Genomic DNA, 22,032 nt, shown 5'->3' with positions numbered 1-22,032 from the left:
ACCATTCCTGGCACCTGATAATAAATTCCTGGATCGTAAAGGAAAATTATTTGAAAGTGAACCATTTATGGATAGTTGGAAAAATGCGGTTTTAAAGACAAAAAGAATTAAACAAGGTAAAACATAACAATTTTGCAGAAAATTTAATACTTATTAAATCTAGTTGTGTATTTTTATACCGGTGTTGTCATGATGTTACATATTTAAAAAAATTTCAGAGTCTTTCTTCCACAGATTTATTAGTGTTTTGAGTTATTGTTTTGCTATGTTTGATGTCTTACATTTGAGCATTTGTCAATTGTTTGGGAAGCAAGCCTGAAGGCAATTATATAAATCTTTTATGTAAATAAAATAAGTCTGTTATATTTACAGTTTAAGTAATAACTATCAAAATATTAGCAGCATATGATTAAGATTAGCATATTCAAATTTGTTTATAGTTCTTTTTTGGAAGGATTTTTCCTTACGTTTGAGGATATTGTCATTCAAAGCTTTCTGAGATGGATGTATTTAGGTCCATCTACTTAGGATGCAGTTCTATACAGACAGCACACTAGTTACAAACAGGTTACATTCCGAGAGGCTGTTGAAAACTTGTTTTCTTTTCAAGTCCAATAAGCATAAAAAGCATACCCAGTTCTTACCCTATAGCCATGATGGCGAACCTATGGCACGGGTGCTACAGGTGGCACGTGGAGCCATATCTGTGGGCACACGAGCATTGCCCTAGCTCAGCTCCAGCGCGCATGTGCGTGCAGCTAGCTGATTTTCGGGCCTTCTGGTCCCACCGGAAGTCAGGAAACAGGCTGTTTCTGACCTCTGAAGGGCCTCCGGGGGTATGGGGAAGGCTGTTTTTACCCTCCTCAGGCTCCAAGAAAGCCTCTGGAGCCTCGCGAGGGTGAAAATCGGGCCTACTGGGCCCACAGTACCATCGTGTGCCAAAAGCAGGGGGAGTGGGGGGAGTGTCACATGTGCATTGAATTATGGGTGTGGGCACGTGCACACGCGACCTCACTGTGCTCCCCCCGCTTTTGGCATGTGACGACAAAAAGGTTAGCCATCACTGCCCTATAGTATATGAGTAGAAGCTTGGAGAGGGTGGGAATGGGAAAGGATTAGTTTCTGGCACTGCTAACTGTTCTCTATCTTCTGCCGACTGTTGGGACCTTCTAAATTAGAGTTGTGGACAGATTTATTGGCATTAGCAAAAGTCCGCAACTTGAAAAATAGTAAGTAATATCTATATAAACATACCTGGGAGTAAGTCTTATGGAACTCTGTGGAGTTTATATTTCCATTACAGCTTTCTTGTCTGTATGTTTCAAGCAGATGATGGAACAGAGTTGTCATGATGAAGACAGCTTTTCGTTTTTGTTTCCTCTCTTCTATTTTGAGCATTTATATAGCTAAAAATGATTTCATAGAAGATGCTCCCATTATTGAGGATTGTTTCTGTTGTAGTTTTGGGTTTTTTCCCTAGATAGCCAAGTTGAAAGTATCTGTAGGTAAACATGTCCTTATTTATTCTGGAGATATTTCTCTTATTGATTTCAGTGCTTGATTTCTATGCATTTATAATTAAGGTTAGAGTATTTGAAATTCTGATGTGATATTTCATGTTTCCTATTTTGAATTATTTCCCTAAGCAGAGTATGTTTCTGCATATGGCTTGAGTGATTCCAATGAAAATACTGCAATGCAGTGTCTTTCTCAGAGTACGGAGGAATATCCTGCAATACCAAATCCCCTTCCTGTTATACAAATGACACAAAGTTGTGCTAATAAATTTCCAAACAGGTATATTTTTTTACTTTGGGTTTTAATTTTTTTTTTTTTTTTGCTTTAATTTATATGCCGCCCTTCTCCGGAGACTCAGGGCGGCTTACAATGCATTAAGCAATAGCCTTCATACTTTTGTATATTTATACAAAATCAGTTTATTGCCCCCACAATCTGGGTCCTCATTTTACCTACCTTTGAAAGGATGGAAGGCTGAGTTAACCTTGAGCCTGGTGAGATTTGAAGTTGCAGTAATTGCAAGCAGCAGATGTTAATAACAGTGCTTTAGTCCACTGTACTACAGGCTCCTTTGAATATGCAAATATGAGGAATATGCAAATTTTATTTCTCAGATTGTACTGCACAGAATAATTTACAGAATCATAAGCGCCATTTCATTCCCAAATTATCCTTGTTTGTATAGTTCTTTTGATACCACCAAAATACTTTACAAAGAATAGGTATTAACAGCTCCTGTGATTCATGGATCAATGATGATCCCATTATTGTATTACCATATTTTTTGGACTATAAGACGTACCAGTGTATAAGACGCAACAAGATTTCAAAAAGATAAGCAAGAAGAAAAACGTTTTTGCCCTCCCCAATCCACAGAAGCACTCTGCAGGCCTCTCAAAGCCTCTGTGCACCCCGTTTTTGCTAAAATAGGCCCATTTTTTTTGCAAAAACAGGATGCATGGGGCAGAGTTTGGGAGGCCAAAAATGGCAGTATTCAGTGTATAAGACACACCAACATTTCAACCCAATAAGGGGGGGGGGAAGTGTGTCTTATACTCCGGAAAGTATGGTATTTGTATTTCTGATGTTAACCGACAGTCCTTAGAAATTATAGCAGTATAAGGTTAGCACCCAAGAGTCACTATGATTGTTGTCAAGATGCTATTCCTGAGTAAAATACTTTCTTTTAGACTCAGATTATTACCCATATTCCAGAGTTGGTCCTAATTGTGTTTTTTTTAAAGAAAAAAGTAATAAAGTGGTAAATACAAATAATGTCCCGTCTATGCCATAAAGGACCTCAGTTTAAGGCTTTTACTCTTAACAAATTTCCAATAAACTGTACCCAAAGGAGTTCATGATAAACTATTAAAATGCTGTTAGAATAACATCTGAACAAACAATCTGTGACAAAACATTCAATAAACTAAAATAGAATAGCAATTCATAAACCGCCTGGTAAGGCAACAACAAAGCTAATTTGCAATATTCATTATTGTCTAATTTAGAATGAGTAGGAGTTTACTCTGGTGGCTAGATCAAAGGGGAAGAAGGAAGTGGGACACTGATCAGTCATCATTGTCATTTCCTAAGTGTTTCAACTGCTAATGCTAGTCTTTATTGTTATTATTTTCATCATTTTAGCTCTGATAGTAATGAAGATTCCAGATTGCCACCTTTATATTTGCTTCCATCTACTCTATCTCAAAGTTTTTTTGAAGGCTACTACAAAAGCAGGTAAGGCTTAATTTCTTTTTGAAAGGAACTTACTTTACTGTAATATTATATTCCTTATGTGAGCAAACTGTAGGCCACATATATTACCTACATACCTATTTTACAGTCCCAGAATATCACTGGCATGGGTAAGGACAATTTTTTTGTCCCTTTTAGAAAGAGGCAGTTGTTTTTGGAGCAGCTGGAAGAGTTTAGAAAACTGAAGAGATCTGTTCCGATCCTTAACATTTTCCTTCTTCTATATTCCTCAAATTGGTTAATTGCAATCCTACAAAGCTTAAGATCAAGAGCCAGTTTGGTGTCCTGGTTAAGGCACCACACTAAAAACCAGGACACTTGTGAGTTCTAGTCCAAGTTTGGGCAAAAGGCCAGCTGAGGATCTTGGGCTAGTCATTCTCTCTCAGTCCTAAGAAGCAGGCAATGGCAAACTACTTCTGAAACACCTTGCCAGGAATCAGCATTGACCTTTTTAAAAAAAGCAATTGAAGTAGACAGTCTATTTCTGGTAGACATTGTTCTAAAAAAGCCAATACAAGGGGTAGCTTGAGTAGACACGAGGCTTCCATCAAGCTTATACTTGGAATCAGATCATTTAAAAAAATATAAACATTCTTTTCCATGGACCCCTATGGAATTGGTTTATTACTTTAAAAAAAACTTACCTGTCATTTTAAATGTATAGAAGTATTCCATGTTATTGTATAGAGCAAGAAATATATAAGAACTGTTACTTAGAAAAAAAGCAGAATAGCAGAACAGAATAACATAGGGGGATCCACTGGTCAGAGAAATGGTTGTCCTATCTCTTCGTAAAAATCTCCAGTGTTGGAGCACCCACAACTTCTGGAGGATGAAAAGTTCATAAATCTTGGGAAGCAAGATAATATTCATAAGCAGCTTAGGCAAGTACCTCCCTAGCTCTTTGAAGTATAAGGAGGAGGGGTAGAGCATAACCTGACTTTTAAGATTCTCTTATTTAAATATAATCTAAATAAAGTGTAGTACCGGTCTTCCTGTGAGGTTAATTTTCATGGTCTGATCTACTCAAACAGTTATAAGCCTTCTAGTTAAAAGGCAGATCATATTATTTCATAGTATGATTAATTGAGAGGCATTGTTTTAATTGTTTTCTTTCATGTATTGCATTTAGTGATAAGCACATAATAAAGAAAACTATTACTACTACTGCAACTGTCTAAATCAGTGTTTTTAAAAGTGTGGTCCAAAGACTCCTGGAGGGTCCACAAAATCAAATTACTTGCCAGATATTGAAGATAGTTGAACCCATCTTTCTAATAATTGTGGTTGGAGGACAAAAGTGCATACTGGTGTTCATCAGTTGTGTAATTGTACATTAAAGATTATACAAGAGTGGTACTTTGAAATTGCTCATTATGATTTATCCAATAGATGGCAGCATCTAATCAACTGTGGCTGATGTAATTAGATCAGAGCTAATCAACTAACCAAGAGCTAATCAAGATCAAATTTGATTAGTATTTGGATGGAAATTCCAGATCTATAGATTAGACTGCAAAATCAAACAAAAACAAAAACTGAAGAAAGCAATAGCAAACTGGACTATTTGTCAAGAAAACTATACGAACTTGCTTATGTAGTTATCAGAAGTTTAGGTTATCTTAGGGAAATCATTATCTCCAAAGACAAAATCTTATCTATTCAAGCTTCCCAGTATACAGTTCCTTTAACAAATATTTTAATTGGTATTTTTGTGCAATACCAAAAATTAGGGGATGGTCACAATTGAATTCAGTGTAGCTTAAAGTGTAAGATATGATAAAGAATAAATTGTATGTAATTGAATATGCTCATAATACAGTTTTCTCAGATACTTTGCTTGGTTCGTCTAGATATATTCCATTTCCATTTTCCTTAATCTTAGCCATCATTGCCAGATGGTTTTGAACTCTGGGAGTCATAGTTCAAACATCTAGATTAGTATTTCTCAACCTTGGCAAGCTGAAGATGCTGGCTGGGGAATTCTAGGTGTTGAAGTTTACACATCTTAAAGTTGCAAAGATTGAGAAACATTGATCTAGAAGATACAAGGCCATAAGCACTTTCCACATTACAAATTGTGAAAAATAAGTGATTTTAGAAGGCAGATTTAATTTACTCACATCTGTGATGTATTATCATGCTTTACAGGGGAGACATTGCCATGGGACACCCAACCAAAAAAGAAGTGCCTTGCATATCAGCACCTCTGAAGATCTCCAAACCACACTGTCAAGCTGGAGAGTTGGATACTGTGAGGTAAGGCGGTTTGAAAGTGCAAAGATAGCTAACTCTGTAGTGAAATGCTGAAAGTTAGGAGTTTTTAAAAATTTTTACTAGGCTATTACCTAAGTGCTATTTTTGATTGAGATATAGTAAACTACCATAGCTGCTTTGTTTCAACAATTCAGATTTCACATTTCATTTGTTATAAATTTAGGAGTTATTCTAGTGATATAAATAAAAGCTTAAGATTTGAGAAATCAAATACATACTTGATTGATTATATGTGGTAAATTTGTGGAATACATTATACCGCATCTGAATAAAAACCACAATAAACATTCTTAATGAAAACAAATAAGCACAGATTAAATATTATACTCTGATCTGGGAGTGAATTCCATAAACCAGAAAGCACTGAATGACTTTGGGATAGTGAGTGTTTTTTCTTAAATTTAAATGATTTTGAGCTCTTGAAATAAAAGCAAGAATGGAAATGTAATCAATAAATGTAAAGAAAACATCCTACCCAATGAAATAAAAATGCTATTTTCAGCAATATTAAACCTTCAAAATGGTTTGTAACCTGTAGTATGTCAGCATTTGACTTTATATGACAATTCTGTATCTCCAACTACAATTTCAGTACTTATTAAGAATATAGTACCATTTAAAATGTTGGGTGGTGATGGCTACTGAATCATATCATGAGAAATATTAAATCAATATTTTAATTTCCTTCCACAACACTGACTTCATACAAACAAATAATTATTGGTAATTAAAATATGCTATCCTTTCATTGCACATTTATAGGTTGAAGAAACTGAATAAGTGTTCCAGACTGGCTTCATTTCCAGGAAGGGTCAACTACAGGACTGGTAAAAGAGCCATTTCCTACTTCTGCCTTTATTTAAAAATTAAGCAAATTAGTATTCACTGTATTTTACTCTATCACGAGTTCTTTTACATATACCCAAATCAATGGGCTCCAAAATCCAAGAGAGCCAATACAACCACACAGGTCCCTTGGCAACACACAAGCACTCAAAAGCTAGTATTAACTGCTCACTACTCCACTCTTTCCTACTTCTACCACACTTCTACTAGGCTTGAAAAGGACAGGACAACAGCAGCATAGGTGTTAGCCATTTTGTAAGCAACCTGTCCTCTCCCATATTGTGAAGTCTTCTTCCTGTTTTTACATTCACTATTAATATTATTTTCTCTAAAATATGGGCAAGGAATGGAATCTAGAATAATTTACCCCCATACTTTAAATTTTAGATCCGTGATGGCGAACCTATGGCACTCATGCCACAGGTGGAATACAGCGCCCTCTGTGGACACATGAGGGGTCGCATCAGTTCAGCTCTGTCACACATGTGTGCACACTTCCCGATGGCCAGCTGGTCATCAGGTGTCTCCCATGTGTGTGGGAGGGGAACGTGTGCATGGGGGCACACATGCATACATTGGTGGTGGGGCGCACGTGGGGCCATGCGCACATGCACAGGGGGTGGGACACATGCAGGGTTCATGCGCAGGGTTGGGGGCCTTCCATGCATTACATTTTGGGGGTTCACGCTCTTTGGCCATTTGGTCTGGAAAAGGTTAGTCATCACTGGTTTAGATCCTTTGAGAAAGAAAATATTCTGATGATCAAAGTAGGCTCATAGACATGCAGGTGTTTACATTGTGGATGTCTGTTCTGCCTTGATTTAAAAACAAAAAACCTATAAAAAATACTAGAGTAAGGCTTATGGGCTTGCTGTAGGCAGTCATATTGCCATATTAAGAAGGCAAGACCCCTTATCTAGCACTAAGACTGGTTCCCTCCCAAACATCAGTGGAGGATAAAGTCAAAGAAATGAGTCATTCCGGCAGAACTACCTTTCTGGATCTTTTTGCTAGAATTCTATAAAGCAGAACTCTCACCAGCTTTAGCCACTTTGAGCAGGGAAGAAAGGGAAAGTGGGAATGAGCTGCATTTGTGAGAACTCATTTCGAAAGATAATAAACACATCAGTTTCTTCTGTCAGCAGAGGGAGCTCCTAAAATGCTTTGCTTTGGAGATATTGGCAATCAATATTTAGTAATAGCTTCAAATGCACATTTCAGTTAATTGCAATTAAAAAATTTGGCATTGTAATTTCCCATTTTGGGGGTTTATTTTTGCTGCAATTGATTTGTTTGAAAGAGTAATTATTTGTGATAAAATATACCAGTAAATGCATTTTTGAATTATAATAACACATGCCTCTAATTTATAACCATCTCATACAATTCTCCTCTACTTCTAACATAAATCTCAGAAATAATTATGATGTTCAATTTCTGTATTTCTCAGAATATCTGGATTGCTGCTACGAATTACAGATTTTAACGTATATTGAGTGCATTTATAGTGATGTCCTATATTATCAATTTTAGATAGCTTGTGGCATATTTGCATTTAGTTGGTAACAGAAGTGGATGAATTTTGACAATTTCACCCCAAAGTTAAGAGTAGAAATGAAAGATATTTCAAGCTTTCCACTCCCTTATAGACTCCAGATTTATTGTTTGTTAAGGAAGAATTCAGTCTCTTTTTTTAAGCACTCTTGAGCATTGAGGCACCTGGCCTCTTAAGAGTTGTTTTTCATTCTACCTCCAGTTCCAAATACAGACAGAAAAACACATGGGCTGGAAAAGTCCATCTCGTTCTGTCTGATAGCATCCTACTACCAAAATACTCATCTAGAAAGGTGAAGATTTAAGTTGCAACCTGATTCAAATCTTGTCCGATGTTGTTCATATGCTGCATTAAGCCACAGTTTACTAAGTATATATAGTGAATCAAAATGAAATATTTAATACAGTGACCCTTCATTTAACTGACTAGCTGGGGAAAAGCAACCTCTATTATGTTACCTGACTTAAATCACAACCAACATAAATTCAAATCCTTCATCCAGGCTATAAATTATATAAATTACATCACTGCAAAAATCAGTGCTAGCATGCAACTTTCACATTTAATACACATTTGTGCAATTGTACTCTATGTTATCATAATGCACAGCACAACTGGCAGAAGTTAATCAACCTTTGCTGATCTCAAAAATAGCAACAGCACTTAAGACATATACTGCTCCGCAGTGCTTTACAGCACTGAGTGGTTTACATCAACATATTGCCCTTAACTGGGTCATTTTACCCACCTCGGAAGGATGGAAAGCCGAGTCAACCTTGAGTCGGTCAGGATCAAACTCTTGGCAGTCGGCAGTTAGCCTTGTTTAGTCGAATATGGTTATGCATTTGAATGGCAAACCATCATGAAACCTAGGGCTATATGCTTATCCTAAAAATGCAGAACACCCCAAAAAGCACCAATAAGCCATTTCTGTTGTGGCCAAAAGGACGGGAGTATGTCAGTGGAGTCTTCCAATTGATTATGACCGAAAGTTTGTATTTTCCAGATGGTTTTTACACATGTATCATTAAATAAAAACTAAGTAGAATCTTTTTTCTTCTTAGGTTACCGATTTGCTGATCCTGCCAATGGAGCCCCATCTCAGTTCCTTCAGAGGCTTGCTGAATTAGCTGCTCTTGAATGCACAACCATTTATGAAGAGAAAACCGGAAAAATAAAGAAGACCAAGAAACAAGAAGCATAGATCCCAATTATGCAAGGAGCAGGCTCCTTTGCAATTAATGTTTTTGTTTGATCTCCTTTTAACATATATTGTGTTGATCAGTGAGTCACAATTAATGTAAAATAATAATTAGATGTTTAATAAATGTATTATCATGGTTATATTGTCCAAACCAAGTTCAGTTTAAAAATTGGTTACTCAAAATGGAAGGAAAAAAAATCAACTTTCAACCTCATCTAAATGCATGCATCCTTCTCTAACCTATATTCAAAGCATTTAAGGTAAGGCTGTCAAACTCCTGGCCCACGGGCTGGATGCATCACACACTGCCCAGTCAGTTTAGCGAAGGGGAAAAGTCCCGATACGTCACATGACACCACCATGACGCGAATTTGACATCTGTTTCATTCCCAGCAAGCATAATGATCTAGGCATACTATGCAAACCTAGCTATTGTGATTAGTTCATGCAAATTTGTTTATTTTTATTCTTGGAGACTGCCAGTAAGTCCCTACTGTTTTCTATTTCGGAAGTGTTTTGCTGTTGCCTCCTTCCTAGGGTAAAGTGACTGGGCCAAGGTCACCCAGATAGCTTTGTGCCTAAGGTGGAACTCAAGTGTTTTGGCTTCCAACTTTATGCCTTAACCACTACACCAAACTAGTGTAGTGGTTAAGTCTCTATTAAATTATAACACACTGGATAGCGAGATCGGCAGCATAGATAATAAGTAAATAAAACTATCTGTAAATTGGCTTTGCCTACAATAATGCAAAGATCATAAACCTAATCATAAACCCAGAATATGCTGAATACATGAGAATAGAAAATTTTTGTCCATTTCTGCAATTATTAGCTGCAATTATTAGATGATCTCTCTCAATCCTGAACATATTTCTGAAGTTGTAGGCATTTCCTCCTTTCCCAACCATTCCATTGAGTTAAAAATGTAATGGAGCCTGCCCATTCCATTCATAACCCAAGAATTTGTGGGAATCTCGTACCTTGAACGGGATCACTCCCTCCTTTCGCCCACATTTGCTAATTGAATGTGTTGCTCGTTAGGTGCATGAGGCATTCCAGGTTGGGGAAGGCCATGGGGGCCTAGGGATGGAACAGGCTACCTGCCTAAGACCACCCAAGGCTTCCCCAACCCACTGAAATACCTCATGCTCCCCACAATTGCTTCCCCCTCCACCCAATCTGCCACACAGGGTCACTTATAGTGCAAAGCTCTAGCAGTCTCCTCTCTAGCCCCTCTGCTACACATGCCCTTCTGCAACCCCACTTTGGGTTGTGCAGGCCTTGCCTGGCAGTTTGCCAGCCTAATCAGCTCCGTTTAGGCCTCGCCCAGCACATTGCAGGCCAAAATGGAGCTTTGGAGGGGATATCCACTCCTTTGAAGCTCCATTTTGGCTTGCAACATGCCGGGCAAGGCCTCCAGAGGCCTAAACAATGTTGGAGGGGTGGGCCCGCACCTCCAAACCTCCATTTTGGCTGGCAAAGTGCAGGACAAATGTTGCAGCTTCTGCAGTTGCTCATAAGGGCGAACAATTGCTATGGTGCTGCAAGATTAGTTTTGGGGCTTGTTTGTAAACGCTAGGTGGCACTTCGCTAAGGGAATGCCTGTAACTTGGGGATTACCTGTATTCATGCACTACATCATGCTTAAACTTGCTAAGGCAGTCTCGGGATAGATACCATAATCTGGTTTGATTCTAATTTACCTTGTTGTCTGAAATCAGCTGTTTGTTTATTCAAGCCATGGTTAGAATATATGAAGAGCATTGTGATTACTTCATTAAGAATGCTAAGGTTTAAATTGATTCGTTAGCAACTAAAAGTAACTAACTATAGATTAGCACATTTATGAAAGCATAGCATATAGGAACGGGCAATTGATTTCTCCAAGAAGCCCCATGAGAAACTGGGAGTGTTGTAGAGGATCAAACCAATAGGGTGAATTTAATTCCATTCAATTGTGTGATTATAATTATTTACTTATTTACATTTAATTTCTAATTTACCTCATGGGAGCCAGACAGGGACAGCCAAAGGACTGGATATGGTATGCAGTCAACTTCATTTTACAGTGCTCTGTATTTAAATATTTAATACAAAAGAAGAGACCGTTCCTTTCCTTGATCTACTATGGAACTTTTTCCTTACCTCATGTTCAAGTATCAGGAAAAAAAAATCCTGGTATTATTCTTACTCACTTAATAGCCCAATGATTGAAAAGCAACTTAATCAGAATTTAATTCTTATACTGTACCATATTTTACTTTACTTTTACACAGGGCCCAGTTCTCTTTGTAAGCAATGCCATTTGAACATCAAAAAGAAAAATAGCTAGATGTCAAGCATTGATTTAATTAGAAAAATATTCCCCGATTAAAAAAGTGTATAGTGAGAAATTATTTATGATATTACTATAGGGGCTACTCAGCAATTAAATCAACCCAATAATATAAAGCATGTATGCTTTCCTTCCAGTAACTGAATTATAATTCCATTATCTTATCCTACTGGTTTATTGAAAGAAGCAGGATTAAGTGTATGTGTCTGAAATGCACAATGTATTATATCAATGAGCAAATTACTTAACATAATGACACACTATTTAGCTAAAACTTTTACCCTGGCGAAAAAGGTGTTGACAGATAACTGAAATCCTCATGTGTCTATGCACCATACAGATACACTTTGTATTTACTGACGTTAACTTATGACTCTCAGGTTATCTAATAACATTTACTTCACTATTCTACTACCTAATCATATTTAGTGGAATCAGAATATTCAGAAGCACTTCATGTACCAGTAAAAGAATTTAACAGTGCAAGCAGTTTTCATAGTTCTCTTTATTAACAATGTGTAGAGCAGTCATCTTCTGAGCCTCTAGGAGAGAAGAGATATTAACACTTAAAAAGCAGAAAACAAATCACATTTCACAGAGAAAAAAACTGAATACAGGCAATGTATTAAAATTTCTGAAAACCACCAACATACTATATTGCATTTACTTCCCCATTTCTGAATCGACCACACAGAACCTTTGAGTGGTACTTTCAGGGGCTACATTCTACAAAGCAGATGGCAACTAGATGGATTGGCTACAGCCAGCACAAAAGCTAAATTTTATTTAAAATAAAATTAGAATACACTTAAGAGTGTAAACGTAAATTTAATCATTTTATCTTATGCCCCAATAAATATTTAATCTATTCTTCCTTCCCTCACAGCCCCAGAAAGGCAACATTTAAAACCCATTCAGGAAAAAAAACTAATTCCTTTTCTGGTATTTATTTAAAGCATAGAATTAACAACATAACAGCACTAGTAAAAAAAAAAATATGAAGGGATCAAAATTTGTATGTTGGAAATGCAACCATCTAACTGTACCTTACCATTAATTCATCCTCCTAATCATCCTGTTAATCTGGTCCTCCCTGTTTCCTGCATCACCACCTTCTACAAAATGAGTTGTTTTCTTCTTCATTCCACCCCTTGGAGAAGATAGCTTGAATGGCCAGAGAAAGTTGTTTGCAGCTTTGAAGTTTTTGCCAACTGTATAGATTTCATGGATTAAGTCTTCCATGCAAATAATGCCATATTTTTCTGAAAATTAAAATGAACATCAGAAAATATTTAGCCTGCAAAATGTTCTCACTTGCTCATGAAAGGCATATTAAATATGCTGAGTCTGGTTATTTTTACCATGCTCAAAATATTTCAACCTTCACATCCCGGCAGGTTCAGATATGAAATAAAAGGAAATCTGTCAATCAAATAAATCTACAGCATCAGTAAAGGTAGTGTTCTGAGAACAAATGAAACTCTGAAGAACCAAGAAGAATAGGAACATTACTGTCTCTGGTGGACTTTAAAAAGAAATAAAATTCTGATTTGCTTTTGTTGTGCCTTCTCCCTAATGACAAGAGCAAGTTTTCTCTTCCAGGCAGCAAGAAGCCAGGCAGGAAAATCCCCAAAAAGCTGTAACTGGAGAACCATAAATAAAACAATACAGGTAGTCTTCGATTTATGACAATTGAGCCCAAAATTTCTGTTGCTGAGACAGTTAAGTGAATTTTGCTCCATTTTACAACTTTTCTTGCCACACTTATTAAGTTTAGAAATTATTTGAATTGGCACACTTTTCTAGGACTTAAACTTCTTCTACTTTTGAATCTCCCTGGGAGATTGCAGCAGAAGTGTTTTAACTAGAAATCTAGAGACCCCAGTGTGGATGACAGGGAGCCCAGTTCACCAGATCTCCTGTGCATATGCAACTACACATCCTAGTAACAAGCCCACATGAAATACTGTATTTTTTGGACTATAAAATACTCTGAAGTATAAGGCGCACCTAGCTTTGGGAGGAAAACAAGGGGAAAAAATCTGCCTCCCAGCAATTTACCTCTTTGCAGCAAACAGCAAATAGCCTGGTCAGCGGTTAGATCAGCCTCCCAGAATATTGTCTATCAGCTGTTCCATGCTGTAGGGATAACCACCACCCATCGCTGCTGCCACCTATCGCCGCCTCTGCATGCCATTTTCGGCCTCCGTGCATCCCGTTTTTGACCTCCGCACGTCCCATTTTTTGCCCTGTTCCAGGCAGCAGGGACTGCCTATCCTCACTGCTTGGAACAGGCCAAAAATAGGACGCACGGAGGCCAAAAATGGGGCGCGTAGAAGCGGTGGTAGGTGGCAGCAGCGATGGGTGGAGACGATCCCTGCAACCTGGAACAGCTGATAGGCGGTATTCTGGGAGGCCGATCCAACCGCCAATCACCTGCTTGTGCTAAATCAGGCTGTGCTGAAGCTGACCAGGCTGTTTGCTGTAAGGAGGTAAATTGCTGGGAGGCAGAGGCTGGCGAGTGGGCCGAGCTTATACAACATTTGTTGTATAAGACACACAGATATTTCCACCCACTTTTTGTAGAAATCAGAGGTATTCTATCAGTAAATTAAAAACTGATCATAACTATCAATGTTCCAATCAGACCATGCTAGTTGAAGGATGTAGCCTTTGCTTGTTCTTATATGAAACGGAAAAGTCCTGTACTCACTACAGCAAAAACAAGCCAGAGTCCCCAGGTGAAGCAATATTCTAGGCACTTGATCCTCTGACAAACCATCTGCTCAGTACTTTACTTTTCTGACTATTTATATAATGAAGTCCTTCCATTCAGAGAACCTTAAAGCAGTGAAAGATTAAATGTCCCAAGTATAAATAGGTACTACACAGTAAAACACACTCACTTAAAATTGCTAATTATTTTCAAATAATGGAAATGTGCAAAATGTGCCAAAAGTCTAAATAAGCTTGAAAACAGTGGTTTCAAGTTCAAAATAGATTGTTCTGGCCATTTTGGAAGTACTCATTTCAGAAGTGCTGATTTTGCACTTTGTTTTGGACTCCAAGTGGTACTTTCTCAACTTTGGAACACTTTTTAAATGTTTGGAATAGCTGTTTAAAATTCAAGAGTATTTCAAACTTGTTTTACAAATTCAAAATGTTTCAAATTCAAAACATTTTGCATACAACTAATTATTGATTTGAGACACAAACACACACATGATCTTGCAGCTTTTAAATACAAATATACCCAAATTATTGTTTGGATTTATAATTAAAGATGTACTGTTTTAATTCCTGCTGTATTAGAAAGTGCATACTGCATATTTTAAACTTCTGGAATTGTTAATCTTTATTAGAATTGTTATTCTAATTTGTAAGATCTCAAGGCTCAATGGAGCTAATATTTATCATTAGGTTTCCAAAACATAATTCTTCTAAACATTATAAAAATTTCATTACTTCAAAGTTACAAGTTGTTATATGAAACTAGATTTCAATCTTGCCAGAAAATATAATCCATAATATTATAACGTTTCCAGTGAAGTTAGATGTTTATAGATTGAAACATTTTGACCTCAGATGTTTTGAACACATGTAACTGTGTTCAAAAGTAAGCTGCAAGAACAAGAAGACCTTGGAATTCTAAAACCTTATTCTGAACACTATATATTGCTGTGTTCCTTAGCTCCTATTTCATGAAACAATAAATTACCAAGATTTGAAAAGGCAGCTCAATAATATGAGCAAATATACATTATACTACAGAAGGGTTGAGTGAATTTTCAAAGAAAAGTAGCCTCTGCACACACACACACCCAAAATATAACTGAGATTATTCAAACTAGCACATCAGGTTGTGTACAAAAGTTACATACGTACCTCAAAGAAAACATACCTCAGGTTTACAGGTATAGGTATAACTTAATACCATCACTAGTTAAGCGACAATGCAAAGTAAATTGTACTTACTCAGGCTTTTCTTAATCAGAGAGTTGTCAGTCAAAGCTATACGCTGCTTGTTGATCTTCCCATATCCGCGCTTATAGATCAGCTCGTGCACAGACTTTAAGTTAGGATATCTAGAAGATAAACAATTGCTTTGATGTAATTACTGACAGAACTTTATTTCAATCATTGATCAATAAAAATACGATCAATAAAATGAACACAAAACCATATTTTGCATACTCTTATTACATACTGAATTCATTTGGGATACATTATTAAAAAGTCTAGTGCAGTAAAATTAAAGGTATTAAGGAAAACCTAGCCCTAACTTGCTCAGAAAATTTAGAGTGAAAGATGGAGAGGGCTAAAGGAAAAAAAATCCTGTAATTGTGTTATATACTAATTTTTAAAAAATGTTCCTACTGAAATCATCACACACAAGGTAATTCTCAACTTTAAAAGTGCACATATAAACAATTAAGAATATTACTTATTTTATAGTAAGGTACATATGCACATAGCCATTAAAATATTTCTAAATACCTGCTTGCCAATTATTTTCTAACCAAGTGTATTAATCACAGGAAGATCAAGAGAGAAATCCAGCCAAATCTTCCAGGCTTCTATAGTTTGTGGTTACCATTGTCCAAAATTAAATTCTATTTTAAATCATCGCAAGGACATTATGAATGTCTCCTTCTGTAGTCATTAAGGAATTAGCAGGTACACAAAAAGAAATATACTCTTATGCTGGACCAAAACCATCATGGCAAATTTCTGAGGCATTCATGAGAATAAGAATGAGGTACTATTTGTTGATAATGCTCCTACTTTCTCAATAAAGTGAGAAAAGTTTTTAATCTTATAACACTTGTAGTACCCTGCTTCCTATAATCATAGTTAGCAGGCCCCAAGTCTTACACAGTCTGGTATAATAAAACCTGGGTTGTTTGAGGACTGGGTTGCAAAATCTCTTCTAGATCAAAGACTCTCTAAATGGCAAATCAGCAGAGACACTACTAAAAAGTGAATGCGAGCACTAACAAGATAGATTTCACCAGATTTTAATAAATGACATATCCTTTTTAAAAAATCAGTGATCATTAAACGTGATTCAACTTACCCCCAAGCAATGTAAGGTTCAACGATCCTCAGCATGTTAATGGATGCCTTGTTGAGTTTCACAAAAGTCCCATTAAAAATCTGCCTCAGACGAAGGAGCTGTAGTACTTTTCGAACCTTGGGGCTCACGCCATTAATTCTAAATGGCAAAATAGAAACTCTTTAGCACATACGTTCAAATGTACTTGCTATTAATAAGCTTGCATTTATAAGATAACATACAATACTAAAAGTTGCATTGTATAAAATATATATAATTGTTGTCCTACATTAGTAACTTATTCTGTAATTGAAGGATGCAAGTCCATCTATTTCTTAGAAACAACATCAATGTGCTTTTCTAAACTTATTCTGGGATGTTTTTCAACATTCCAGCCTACCTACACGCAAGATTTTTTAGTGGTCTCTCATTTACTAGGTCCAATCCTGCTTAGCTTTTATGGTATCAACCAAGGTAAGCAATTCCTGTTATCTAACTAGGAGCTATGCAAAACACTCTTCTACAAAAGAAGAGTGATTACCTATACCCTAAAAATGCATTTCTTAATTAATCTGAACTAAGAAGCTATTGGAAATTAATTATGAAGGTATAGATGATCAAACATAGCACACACTGGTTACTACATGCATGGAAACTTCCAGGGAATTATGAAATGTTTTATTCGCAGTCCAAAATAGCAGTTTCATGGTCTCCAAAAGTAAAAGCTTAGAACCAGAAGCTGTTTGAGATATCCTGAAAAGGGGGGCCTTTTTCAGGACTGATTACCCCAGAACACTTCAAACTGCTTCCAGTTTGGAGGATCTAGTTCCAGCAGCTGCAGAACCACCCTCTCAACAGCCTGGTTTCAAAGAATACATGGAAGGGTCTAGAGAGCGAGCAGAAAGTTCCAGATTTCTAACAAAATTTCTATTTCTGCATCAGTGAGTTTATCACATCCCTGACATATTATCCTATATTTTTCTCTATACGTCTGTATATAACAAACACTCATTTTGTACCCAACATTTGCTAATTTACAATTCTTCATCAACAGATCAGTAATAACCATCTCTTTGTATGCAAGATGTTGAACTTCAATTCTTAGCTCATTAAGTTAGACAGAAAAAAAATCTTGCCTAAAACCTTTCAGGCCAGTGTCAAAAATGATCTGACTCGGTGACTTCATAGAGTATATAATCAGTACAATACTGGGATAGAAATAAAGCATTAAATTCTACTTAAAACTGCCTTTAAAGTGTGAATAAATTGAATACTGGACAAGGTAAATGTGATAAACAATCAAAATATCCTTAATAAAAAAATTGACCTCTAAATAAAATTGTCTAATTAGTATTGGCTTGAATTGTTTAACAGTGGCTCTCCTACCAGGGCTTAGATAGTACTACACATAGGGTTAGCATTACACTTGTTTACCTTACCCTCTGATCCTGATTACAAATGCCAATTTGGGTTCAGCAGGTACATAGTAATTGCCAGCTTTGCGAGCCATGCATCCCATTCGAATCTCACGACGGTACATCTGCCTATATTCTTTGTGGTAGGTCTGGGCTCTTTTATAAATGACTTTTCGTTCCTCCTTTCGCATCTGAAATGAGAATGTTTTTTTGAGCAATTTATCTTTTTTTCCCCCTCATTTATTTATTATCATTTATTTATTATCCTCCATTTAACCTCACAACTGTTGTCAGGAAAAATTAGATATCAAACCAAATGAATATGAATTTCAATTTGCTCTTGTCATATCACTGCAATTTATTTTTTATTTCACTTCAAAGACAACATAGCTCCAAGACAGTAAATTCTTTTTTAAAAATATATTTTTTCTAATTTCTAATCAACTTGTGCTTTTTTAAGGCACGTATTTTGAAGTAAATGCTTATTCTTTTTAATCTTTACCATCTTTACCTTTTTCTTGCAGGGAAGGGCAAGTTCCCAAATTTTGGTAGATTAAAGCCAAATTTTGGTAGATTCAAGCCAAATTCAAGCTAAAGAAGAATAACAGAATTAAGAGAGACCTTGGAGGTCTTCTAGATTAACTCCCTGCTCAACGCTATATCATTTTATATATATGTAAAGCATATTAAGCTAGACAAGGGTTTTCAATGAGAGAACAGTGAAAGCAGGAATTATTTTAGCAAAATACAATTTAGGAATGGCTGAAAAATCCTGAGTAGTGGACAGTTTTCTAGCATATATCTTGCTAAACCATGTAAAATTAAAGTGCAAGATATAATAAGAAAAAATGAATCCAGGATCTATTAAGAAAAACACATTAGATTAGAAGTTAGGATGATTTGGAAATGAACAAAGTAGTATGTGAATCCCAAATAAATTGGATTTATTTAATGTACTACACTGAATGCAGTCCATTCCAGGGAAAAAAGCAGAACACTCAGAATAAAAGCACAATGTTTAAGATAAACTGCTCTGTTTTGCTTGAAATGGGAAAACCTTGGGATTCTGTAGATGCCACACTGCTACAAAACACTAAAAGAAAATTCAAAGTAAAGCTAAAAATAAATGCAGTTTTTGCAGATTCATAGTTGAGTATTCTCTCTTCAGAACAAAATGAAACATACCAGAGCAACAATTGAAACCTTTGACTTTAAATAAAGTCACATACTAATTTGCAATTTGATACATATTTACTTGCTAATAAGCCAAATAAACGTGTCTATATTCTATATAAAAGAGCATATAATTCATTAAATCATACTGGATTTTATTGTTTTACTCCACTCTTAAGTAAACTGTCATAGGATGTGTCTCTTGGGGTAGATTAAAAATATAGTATTTACCTTCTTTTGGACCAATAGTCTCTTCATGCGTTTGGCCTTTAAATCAGCAAAAGCCTTCCTTTTCTTTAAAAGGCTTTCTGGCACGGAAGGCAACTTCTTCTTTCCTCTAAATTATAAAGCAAATTAACAAAAATTATTCAAGTGAAAATGTTTGATAACTAGTAAAATGTACCCAATTTTTTTTAAAAAAACCCTAGAACTGCAAGAAATATAAGCACAGCAGATAATTCAGATATACTTTGTTCTTAACTTATTTGGCTCCTTTTTGCAGTTTTTATGATATTTATTCTAATTATCCAAATATGCATCATCAACCATTCTTACACTATCAATCACAAAAACACTTCCTTCAACTCACTCTGCCTGTTACTATTGCACATGTTTTGCCCCACTAAAATAGTTCTAAAACTTACAGAGAAACCAAGTTTACTACTGACAGACAGAAGTTGGAAGACATTTATTTTCAGAAATCATGGAAAAAGCAGGAAGAATTCCAAGGTTGGGTTTTTTTGTTTTTTTGTTTTGCCATTTTCAACGATGAATAGCGCGGAGTTTCGGATCCCTGATTTTGAGCGAAGGACCCACGTTCCTTGCTGTCTTCCATTCACCCCCCACTGTATGCGTGGACAGTACCGGAAGGGAAAAGTGAGGCCTAGATTAAACCATTCATAAAATAAATGGTTAATCAACCATTAATCAAACAATAGTGGACCTGGGAGGCCGCAAATGCCTCCTCCATTAGAGTTCTCTCGCTCTGAAAAAAATCAGTTTCTACAACACTCAACGCGATGCATAACAGCAGGGATTCAGTTCTCAGCCACATCTCCCTAATTAACCCTTCCAGACAACTGTTGCACTAGTTTAGGGAAAACCTTCCAAGTTACAAAGCCATGATAAAACTTTTTTAAAAAGAAAGGCTTGCAAAGAAAGTCTTAACGCGGTGGATGGCAACAGATTGCCTCCCAAAAGCATTACTTACTCCTCGGCCGCCATGGTCGCTACCGGAAAAAGAGAGACGGGACGCATGCGCAGAGAACATGAACTGTCGCTTAGCGGGCCAATAGATGGGACTGCTGAATGAGAAGCCCCCGCTCCCGTTTAGGTGTCTAAATTAACGCCTGCACCAAGTAGACCAGCTTGGGTACCAGATTAGTGCTGAAACGAACGCGGAAGCTGTCGTGACTCCTTCAAATGGTGAAAGATTTTTCCATACTTTCGTTTTTATTGCCAACCAGGGTAGGCGATAAGAAGGGGTGGTATATTATTTTATCAGTGTATTAAAGTAACCTATTTTGGAATTTGATGGATAATGCTACCTGCTTTTATCTCTTCGTATCTCCTTTTCTAGGCAATCAAACAGTGTCGTCTATAAAGGACGTCTACATGAATAGAATACAGTATGCCGTCCTTACTGTATATCTGACCCAGGTTGGTTAAGTGGGGCTTTCTCCTAAGGCTTTTCCCAAGTGCCTTTTTCACTAGGCTACTATATGGAAATTGGAATACTTCGTGGGGATCACATTACATTACACGGATTTACATTCTATTCTATTTACTCCATGTAAATTTCAACGTCCCTGTACGAAGAGCAGCACGTGGCTGGGTTTGAACATGTCTGGTTTGTTTAGCATTTGGATGAAAGATCGGCTGGAAGTTTGGTAAAGGCAATCTTCTTTCATTTTACTGCCAAGAAAACTATGCAGACTGTCCATCGTGTCAAGCTCGGCTTGAAAGATGCTTTAGTTTACAGTAAATCCTGTTCATTATGAGTACAATGGGTAAACTGAATCCGGAGCATGAGAAAGCCTAAAAGACGAGAGAAAAGCCAAATGCTTATGTAAAAATTACATTCCCCAGCATTTCAACCCTAGGCGGGCAAGAGAGAAAAAAAATGAGCTACAACATGCTACAGGAGCAAGTCTTTCTACATAGAGGCATGCAGTCAGGTGCATTCTGAAGTTACATCATTGGCCGGTTAGGAATTTTGGTGTCTGTAGGTCACCTCCTTAACTTCAGCCTTCCCAATCCAGTTGAATCCGGTGTGACGTCACACTCGTGCAGAAATCCTTTCTGAACTTGATCTTTCCCAATGTTTGGCCGTAAATTCCATGGGAAATCACTGCTTTGCGGATGTCGAGGAAGTTTATGTGGGATAGGAATAAATCAACTTTAAATGTCCTCCAACTAATTTGGGACCGCGTTGTGGATCGGATTGATCAGATCTCCAGTTATTGGGAATGGTGATGGGAAAAAAATTACACGTGGAAGTGGTCCTGCGGACTAGACGACGGAAGTGGTTTCAGGTAGAAAGCAGCGCACCTCTCTTGCTCCAATTTACAGAGTTTTCTCCACTTGTAAAGAAAAATAAGGCGTTCCACTCAATAATGTTCCCGATTCACATTGCTTCCGGCAGGGTTAGTCTGTACAGGAAAACGGCAATCTCGAACTACCTTAAAAACCCACTCCTTTTGTCCTGGAATCAAGGTTAACAATCTGAGATACATTTATGCGATAGTAACTTTGTTCAAAGATGGCATAGAATTCATGACGGGTTTACAGATCACGCTAAACTAACTCCTGGTTCCTCTTTGTGCGCACTGTAAGTACTGCGTGAATTTAGCCACGGGGACTTCTACTCCCTGGTCACGCCGTGGTTCGTGGTGCTAT

At 36.9% G+C, this 22,032-nt stretch overlaps 2 protein-coding genes across 2 annotated transcripts; one reads left to right on the top strand and one right to left on the bottom strand.

Annotated features, from left to right (window-relative positions):
* The first annotated feature begins 1,728 nt into the window (after positions 1–1,728).
* Positions 1,729–9,286, top strand: CUNH8orf89 (chromosome unknown C8orf89 homolog). The gene is made up of 5 exons (XM_070942208.1): positions 1,729–1,797; positions 3,163–3,255; positions 5,425–5,532; positions 6,313–6,377; positions 9,016–9,286. Exons 1-5 carry the CDS (start codon positions 1,763–1,765, stop codon positions 9,153–9,155), a joined length of 441 nt encoding a protein of 146 aa, XP_070798309.1. The 5' UTR covers positions 1,729–1,762; the 3' UTR covers positions 9,156–9,286.
* A 2,691-nt stretch (positions 9,287–11,977) lies between these two features.
* RPL7 (ribosomal protein L7) lies at positions 11,978–20,426 on the bottom strand. The gene is made up of 7 exons (XM_070940494.1): positions 20,345–20,426; positions 19,366–19,471; positions 17,986–18,152; positions 16,568–16,705; positions 15,466–15,575; positions 12,542–12,752; positions 11,978–12,032 (listed from the first exon to the last, which is right to left on the bottom strand). Exons 1-6 carry the CDS (start codon positions 20,389–20,391, stop codon positions 12,544–12,546), a joined length of 777 nt encoding a protein of 258 aa, XP_070796595.1. The 5' UTR covers positions 20,392–20,426; the 3' UTR covers positions 11,978–12,032; positions 12,542–12,543.
* Between the last annotated feature and the right edge of the window lie 1,606 nt (positions 20,427–22,032).

Source organism: Pituophis catenifer, unplaced genomic scaffold, assembly GCF_029215685.1.
Source record: "Pituophis catenifer annectens isolate HBS135680 unplaced genomic scaffold, rPitCat1.0.hap2 SCAF_3, whole genome shotgun sequence".
In the NCBI taxonomy this organism is placed as follows: Eukaryota; Metazoa; Chordata; class Lepidosauria; order Squamata; family Colubridae; genus Pituophis; species Pituophis catenifer.
The sequence above is the reverse complement of the archived record's forward strand: the minus strand, read 5'-3'. Positions and strand labels throughout refer to the sequence as shown.

Coding starts and splice junctions, on each gene's coding strand:
- CUNH8orf89 (XM_070942208.1), top strand. CDS start 1,763: ATGACACAAAGTTGTGCTAATAAATTTCCAAACAG. Junction 1,798..3,162: donor GCTAATAAATTTCCAAACAG/GTATATTTTTTT, acceptor TCATCATTTTAG/CTCTGATAGTAATGAAGATT. Junction 5,533..6,312: donor GGAGAGTTGGATACTGTGAG/GTAAGGCGGTTT, acceptor GCACATTTATAG/GTTGAAGAAACTGAATAAGT.
- RPL7 (XM_070940494.1), bottom strand. CDS start 20,391: ATGCGTCCCGTCTCTCTTTTTCCGGTAGCGACCATGGCGGCCGAGGA. Junction 19,472..20,344: donor GCGACCATGGCGGCCGAGGA/GTAAGTAATGCT, acceptor TTTATAATTTAG/AGGAAAGAAGAAGTTGCCTT. Junction 16,706..17,985: donor TTTGTAATCAGGATCAGAGG/GTAAGGTAAACA, acceptor TTTGCCATTTAG/AATTAATGGCGTGAGCCCCA.